We start from the raw sequence: 7677 nt of genomic DNA, 5'->3' as shown, positions 1-7677 counted from the left end.
AAGGTGTCCCGCCAGCGTCCTGCTCTGTTTGCCTCCAACCAAGAATCCAGCGCTGCCAATTCTGCCTCCTGGACATTCCGGCTTCCGGGTCCGGATGCCCGCCCCACCCCCGACCACCAGTGTCCGCGTGAACCTACATGGCCACCTCCAGCCTCTTCCCCTTCGGGCCGCTTCTTCTCCTGCCCTTCCAAGCCCTCCTGCAGCCAAATCGAGGTCTTTCAAATACACCCCCGCCTTCACACGCCCCTCCCCACAAACATTTGAATGGCTTCTGCCGGTTCTCAGGACCGAATTCTTGGCTTGCCCTTCGAGACTGTTCACCGTCTAGTCACGCTCATCTCCCACGCGCTCCGTGCTCGGCTCCACGCCGCCTCGTCCTCGCTCAGCCTCCGCGCTCTCGCTTCCTCTCCCTGGCACGCATTTCCCCAACCTCCCCTCTCTCTCACTTTCCCTGGTTAAACCCTCCACACCTAGAGGTCTCTGCTCACACCGAGCGGAGGGGGCGCCGGGGTCTCTCGGCTGCAACTGTCTGGTCAACAGTGTATCTCCCCGCGCAACGGGGCGCTCGCCGGCGGCGGTGCCCAGCGCCCAGCTCAGCGCTCGGTAGGATCAGTGACTACGAGGAGGAAAGAGGGCAGGAAGGAGTGCACCTTCCCTCGTCCGCCTCACCCCGGGCTGAAGAATCCAGGACCCATAATGGGGACGTGGGAACACCTGGTCGGCGCGCCCCCCTTTCTCTTTTTGGCTCCTTTGGCGCCGCTTTCCAGAGGCCCAGCAGAAGGGCCTGGGCGGGGAGCTGGGCTCAGTTCAGCCCCACCCCCCCCTCCCGGCGATCGCCATGGATGCTGAGCCTCTTGTGTCGCCTGCAGGAGATGGAGTTCCAGGCGGATGTGAAGGAGTACCTGGGGCCGCTGCTGTTCGTGAAAATGCGCAAAAGGCACTTCCTGCAGGATGACGCCTGGTTCTGCAACTGGATCTCCGTGCAGGGCCCTGGGGCCGGTGGGGACGAGTACAGGTTCCTGTGCTACCCCTGGGTGGAGTACAATGGCGAGTACAGGTTCCCGTGCTACCGCTGGGTGGAGGGCAATGGCGTCCTGAGCCTCCCCGAGGGCACAGGTGAGCTCAGGGTGGGGTGTGCTGAGGCCTCTGGGCCCAAGAGAAGCTGGGGCTGGGGGAGAGGAGAAGAGGGAACAGGGTGTGAGGGCGGGAAACAGAGGGCTGGGTCTTCTTTCCTTTTGGAAGAGGTGGTTGCTGGCATTGACACGCAGGCTGGGGAGGGGCGTGATGCTGAAGGGTCACCCCTCCCCCGCAAGGGTGGGCTGAGAGGCACCCCTGGCAGGGACGAAGGAGGGGGAGGAAGAGGCTCTCAGGAGTATGGGGTGCGGCTACAGTGTTTTGGCCAGGTCCAAGCCTCCGACTAATGAAAGGACAGGATCCTCTCATTGCCAAGCGCAAGTCCCAGCTGGAGGGCAGGGCCCACCCAGCACAATCATAGCCAATGGCTGTGGTTGTAAGCTTGAACCTATGGTCCAAACACGTGGCCCCACGTGCCTTGTGATAGAGTTCAGGTGCATGTAGTTGAGTGAGGTTGGGACTCACGAGAATGCTGTAAACAATGTGATCACGCCCCTACTTTGCCTCGTGGCTTCTGCTATAAAATAAAGACACGGCTCATGGGTGCTGGCACTGTCTCTTCATCAGGGAGCAGCGTCCCACCGAGACCCAGCTTTCACTCTCTTGTCTGTCTTTCCTTAATCCTTTCACTCCCTCGCTCAGTTTAGCTTTGGCCTCAACACAGGAGAAGCCTCTTAGTCCATGCCCTTGTCCACACCCTCCTTCCTCCTCTAGGCCGCACGTTGGTAGAGGACCCTCAAGGCCTGTTCAAGAAACACAGGGAGGAGGAGCTGGAAGAGAGAAGGAAGCTGTACCGGTTAGCCTTACCCCGCCCTGACCCCTCCTGACCTGGCAGTGAGTCCTGGCCCTTCCGGGTATCAATGCCTGATTTCATTTCTGCACCACAGATGGGGTAGCTGGAAGGATGGGCTGATCCTGAATGTGGCTGCGGCCAATTTAGATGACCTCCCACCAGATGAGAGGTTTCTGGAGGACAAGAGAATTGACTTTACGACTTCACAGGCCATGGGGTGAGAGCAGTGGGGGCTGGAGGAGAGGGAAGTATCCTGGTCCAGGGGCTCCTATGGACTGAACAGGGACAGGGCTGGATTAGCCCAAGGGTGGTGGTTATAGTTACAATGTGTGATTTTGAGACTAACTTTCAAACGCTTCGCTTATCCTTACCTGAAGGGTGGCCAAATTAGCCATCAAAGACTTTCTAAACGTTTTTGTTCCCTGGAATGATCTGGATGACTTCAACAGGGTCTTCTGGTGGGACCACAGCAAGCTGGCTGGTCAGTATCCCTATCCCAGTACTTCTCCCAGACCCTTACCACCCAATTGAGGGAACCAGGGCTGGGAGACCTGAGGTCTGGGTCCCTCTGGTGGGCTGGGGGCAAGAGGGAATGGTGTGGTGGGGGTTAGAAGAACCAGGAGATCAGATCTCACAACCTGCACCACAACTGCCACTCTCAGAGAAGGTGCGGGACTCCTGGAAGGAGGATGCCTTCTTTGGGTACCAGTTTCTCAACGGCGCCAACCCCATGCTGCTAAGGCGCTCCAGTCGCCTTCCTGCCCGCCTGGTGTTCCCTTCTGGGATGGAGGAGGTGCAGGCCCAGCTGGAGCAGGAGCTGCAGGTATGGACATAATGGCCCAAAGGAGGCCACACAGTGAAATGGGAGTGTGGTCAGTGTTTATGCTGCTCTGGGCCCCACTATGAGCCCAATTTGCCCCCAGATGCAAGAGGGGATTCTACAGGGGAAATCTTGAGTGATCCTGGAGGTGTGCAACCGCATGGCCTTCCTCCTCGACTGAGAAAAGCATATTGTGGAGGAAGAGTGTGTGATGGATGATAGATGCAATCAAACTGAAGAAATAACTGGGCCTCGGTGCTAAGGATTTGGGGGAGTGTGTAGTAAGAGAATCAGGTCAGGGATGGGCTTATTAATCTGGAGTCAACATGGATCAATTGATGGGTTAGGCAGAGAAAATTCATGGATTATAGGGTGAGACAGACTTGGGTTTGAACCCTGGCTGTGCTGTTTATAAACTGTGTGACTTCAGGCAAGTTACCTATCTTCTTTTATTATGTTTCCTTTTTTTTTTTATAAACCTGGAGTTCATTCAAGTGCTTGTAAGACTTATGTGAAGCAATAGCATATGATTCATTGCCTGTTACAAAGTAGGTGATGGGGATAAGTTAGTTTCCTTCTTGTTCTTCTTCCTTTGGGGAATCAGGGTGGGAAGAAGATGCCTTATACTGATAGCCCTCGCCCTCTGCCCCTATCCAGCGAGGCACGCTGTTTGAAGCCGACTTCTCCCTGCTGGATGGGATCAAGGCTAACGTCATCCTATGTAGCCAGCAATACCTGGCTGCCCCTCTGGTCATGCTGAAACTGCAGCCTGATGGGAAACTCTTGCCCATGGTCATCCAGGTGAGACGATTTCTGCTCCCCCGTGATTGGCCGTCTCAGCTCAGCCCTTCACAGAAATTTACTGAGGATTCACTTGTGCTAAAGCACTGGAGGTGGCAGCAAAGGAGGCAATGGGCAAAGGCAGAAAGGTGCGGTGTAGCTGGAGAGAGAGAGACTGGGAAATTCTAAATATGCTCCAGTACCGAGGAAGTACCTGAGGATGGAGATAGTGTGGGAGGGGTCATGGGAGGTGGGGTGGGCATCAGCCTTGGCGAAGGAGCAGAATCTCTTCCCAGGGGAAGATGGGTTTGGCAGAGAGGCTGAGGTGTGCAGAGTGTGAGAAGTTAGATTGTCAGTGGACAATTGGGCTGGTGTGCTGGGGGGTAATGTGAGGTGAGAGGGCCCAGACTGCAGTGGCCGGTGGATACCAAATCAAGGAGTATGAACACAGGAAGCAGGTGTAGGCTGTGTGAAACCTGCTATAGGCACATTCTATGGGTCATTTTGTTTCAGATGGATCAGAGAAGGGAGATGCTAGATTCAGGGATTAGGGTGTCATGTTACAGCAATTGCCCATTGTATAGGCCGGGCAGAGCAGCTTGTACAATGTTAATGCACTGAGTGGGTAGGAAAGTCAGGAGAAGGAATAGTGGCTGCTGGGAGTAGCAGCAGTGAGATGGAGAAAGCTAAGCAAATTTGGGGAAGAAGGGAGCGGTTAAATATGCAAAAGGGGGGGAATCTGCTGGGCACCTGGCCACTCATACTCTTTCCCCCACACTCTATCCTCTCTCCAGCTCCAATTGCCACGCACAGGATCCCCACCACCACCACTTTTCCTGCCCACGGACCCCCCGATGGCCTGGCTCCTGGCCAAATGCTGGGTCCGTAGCTCTGACTTCCAGCTTCACGAGCTTGTCTCTCATCTTCTGAGGGGACATTTGATGGCTGAGGTTATCGCTATGGCCACCATGAGATGCCTTCCATCGATACACCCTATCTTCAAGGTAATACCTTATCCCCTTCTCTCCTGCCTGCCTCTCTGCTCCATGGCACAGTCCTGCCTCTGGAGGCACCCTCTCTGTGGAATCTCAGGGTGTGGGGAAAAGCCAACCAATGAGAGACAAGGGAGCAAGAGAGTGAGGTGGCTTGCTCTGCATTTTCAACAGGGTGACATCACCTCCCAAGGAGGTGGAAATGATTCATTGGCAAGGAGGGGGATGAGGGGGTGGGAGGTGAGAAGCCCTACTCTTTTTATGTATAAAGCACAGATAGATGAACAGACAGTATATAGACAGTGCACACAAATGACTGAGGATTCCATCGCAAAAGGGAAGACCAAGCAAATAACATAGAAGACTTTTCCAGCCAGTTTTGACCTGTCCTAAAATAGTAACACACAGGCCAGTTAGACAGGCTCAGGTCCACAACAGTAGCCTATTGTTGTTGTTGTTTTTTAATCAGACAATTTAACTGAGTATTCACCCATTAACTGTTCTTCTTGGGCACCTCCAATGGGGCAAGAACCATTCTCGATGATTGTGCTAAGCAAGACAGAGGTCCTGATCTTTGGGGATTTTCATTTCCATTTCGGGCTACCAGTCAATAAAGACTGTATTATGACAGATCAGCTGTGATATGTACAATGCAGAGAATCAAAGCAGAGTGAAAAAATATCTATGATGTTAACACCTTCAGAAAATTTGACATATGAAGTTTTGAAGCTTGTTGTCAATACAACAAAATAGCATACATATCAAATCGCATATACATCAACATATGTATAACTCCATCTATTGAAAAAAATCCACATTATTAACCAGTACACCTAGTAATCCAATGGTTTGTGGAATGAATTACAATTTGACTGAACACTCTTGGTGTCGAGGGACCACTGAGCTTCATGTCTCTGCTTTTCCTGAAGACCTGGCACCGTTCCTGTTCTTCAGCTCCAATTTCCTGCAGGGACTTGTTGCAGGTCTCTCCTGACTAGTTCTTCCCCGCTCTCTTCCTCCAGCTGATAATCCCCCACCTGCGATACACCATGGAAATTAATGTGCGGGCCAGGAATGGGCTGGTCTCCGACATGGGCGTTTTTGACCAGGTATGAAGAGAGAAGGGGGCTTCTGGAGCTCATGCTCCCTCTGGCTCTGGCCTCTGGCAGGTGGAGTTGCCTGACCCTGCCCATCCTTGCTTCTCAGGTGGTGAGCACCGGTGGGGGAGGCCACGTGGAGCTGCTTAAGCGCGCTAGAGCCTCTTTAACCTATAGATCATTCTGTCCCCCTAATGACCTGATTGACCGGGGGCTTCTGGGAGTCAAGTCCTCTTACTACGCTCAGGATGCTCTGCGGCTGTGGGAAATCATCTATCGGTGAGGCAAGGGGAAGGCAGGTCTTGGGGGGAGGGTGGGCGGTCAGGGAGTGGCTTGAGAGAACAGGTGATCTGTGTTGGAGGGCTGGGTGCCCTGACCTGGCCATGTGGGCAAGGAGCAGGGCCTGGAGCTCCCTGTCAGCTTCAGCTCTCTTGGCCCAACCCCTTGGCTGACAGCTATGTGGAGGGAATTGTGAGTCTTCACTGTAAGACGGACAAGGCGGTGAAAGAGGACCTTGAACTGCAGACCTGGTGTCGAGAGATCACTGAGATTGGCCTGCTAGGGGCCCAGGACCAAGGTGAGTTGAGCCCCTGCCCTGAGACCTCCAGTGTGGAAGATTCCTCCTGGGAACATCCCCTGAACCCTCCCTGCTTCTATGAAACTCTCCAGAAGCATGTCCAACCCCTATTAGAATGCCCATGGCCTCTTCAGATTCTTATGCAAGAAGAATCCCTCTAGGTCCCAGATGCAGTGGGACCAGTGGTTGCTCATAAATACTTAACAACTGGCTCTCTGGGGGGGGAAAAAAAAAGCCCTGATTTGTAGTGTTTGCCCATTTACTTGGTGTCAATATTTTCACCGTAGCTACTGTTGTGATGTCAACCAGCTTGCTAAATACTGCAACATTTAACATAACTGACACATGTGAGCCAGTGTGAGCCATACCAGTACCCCACTGAGTAGGGCCCTCCCAGGAGATCTCCCCATTTTTCCCACCACAACTCATGCTCATGTCAGTTCCCACAATAGTTCCTCAGAGTCCTTGACACCCTTTCTTCCCTCTCGTATTCTCCCTGCTCAGCCTTTCTGAGCTCTGTTTCTGTTCCTGGCTTCCCAGCTTCTAACTCTCCTTGCCTCTTGCAGGATTTCCCATGTCCTTAGAGTCCCGGGACCAGCTTTGCCACTTTGTCACCATGTGCATATTCACCTGCACTGGCCAGCACTCCTCCGTCCACCTGGGCCAGGTACTTGTTATAGGGGGGCCCTGGGCATTTGCACCTGGAGTGGGGGAGGGGGGTGGGGAGCTGTGTGCAGGTGGCTAAGGGGTTTTTATGCTTAGCAGACTTTGATTCTGGCTATCTGCCCCTTCTCAGCTGGATTGGTATGCTTGGGTCCCTAACGAACCCTGCACAATGCGGCTGCCCCCACCGACCACCAAGGATGTGACACTGGAGATGGTGATGGCCACACTGCCCAACTTTCATCAGGCTTCTCTCCAGATGTCCATTACCTGGGAACTGGGCAGACCTCAGTCCGTTAGAGTGAGAGCCGGGTGGCCTGGTCCCTGAGGAAGGGGGCAGCTGTGGGGAGGTGTGGCACTCCAACCTGGGGTTCATAAGGCTCTCAGCGGCTTTTCTCTCTCCATCTCAGGTGGCTCTGGGCCAGCATGAGGAGGAGTATTTTTCAGGCCCTGAGCCCAAAGCTGTGCTGAAAAAGTTCAGGGAGGAGCTGGCTGCCCTGGATAAGAAAATTGAGGTCCGGAATGCAAAGCTGGATATGCCCTACGAGTACCTGCGACCCAGCAGAGTGGAAAACAGTGTGGCCATATGAGCACACCCGGCCTGTGGTTGTCTCAGCATCTCTTCCCCCAACCCACAGCCCCATCCCTGAGAGCTTTCGGTCTTCCGCTCCCAGCCAGGCCCCTTTCTATCTCCACCCTCCATAGAGAGTCCCTTTTTCTTTCTGTGTGCCCACAGTGAACACATTGTACTCTAGACACACCACCTCATTTTCTCCTTATTCCTCCCACTTTTCCTATTGTCCTCCCTTCCTCCCTCATCA

General features: G+C 53.8%; 1 protein-coding gene across 2 annotated transcripts in view; it reads left to right on the top strand.

The window, feature by feature from the left end:
* The window catches only part of LOC102240358 (arachidonate 15-lipoxygenase), an 8565-nt gene extending 896 nt beyond the window's left edge, over window positions 1-7669 (top strand). The window contains exons 2-15 of one of the 2 annotated variants that reach the window (XM_005876965.2): window positions 870-1015; window positions 1058-1116; window positions 1849-1930; window positions 2022-2144; window positions 2305-2408; window positions 2590-2750; window positions 3405-3548; window positions 4322-4531; window positions 5542-5628; window positions 5726-5895; window positions 6072-6193; window positions 6760-6860; window positions 6990-7157; window positions 7267-7669. In XM_005876965.2, coding sequence (XP_005877027.1) covers window positions 870-1015; window positions 1058-1116; window positions 1849-1930; window positions 2022-2144; window positions 2305-2408; window positions 2590-2750; window positions 3405-3548; window positions 4322-4531; window positions 5542-5628; window positions 5726-5895; window positions 6072-6193; window positions 6760-6860; window positions 6990-7157; window positions 7267-7446 — 1857 coding nt within the window. In that variant the 3' untranslated portion in view covers window positions 7447-7669. Of the gene's footprint in view, window positions 1-869; window positions 1117-1848; window positions 1931-2021; window positions 2145-2304; window positions 2409-2589; window positions 2751-3404; window positions 3549-4321; window positions 4532-5541; window positions 5629-5725; window positions 5896-6071; window positions 6194-6759; window positions 6861-6989; window positions 7158-7266 lie in introns of both variants that reach the window. The other variant, XM_005876964.2, reaches the window with a different exon arrangement.
* Window positions 7670-7677: the final 8 nt, after the last annotated feature.

The sequence above is a fragment of the Myotis brandtii genome, unplaced genomic scaffold (genome assembly GCF_000412655.1).
Source record: "Myotis brandtii unplaced genomic scaffold, ASM41265v1 scaffold5019, whole genome shotgun sequence".
In the NCBI taxonomy this organism is placed as follows: Eukaryota; Metazoa; Chordata; class Mammalia; order Chiroptera; family Vespertilionidae; genus Myotis; species Myotis brandtii.
Note: the sequence above shows the minus strand (reverse complement) of the source record. Positions and strands in the feature narration are given on the sequence as shown.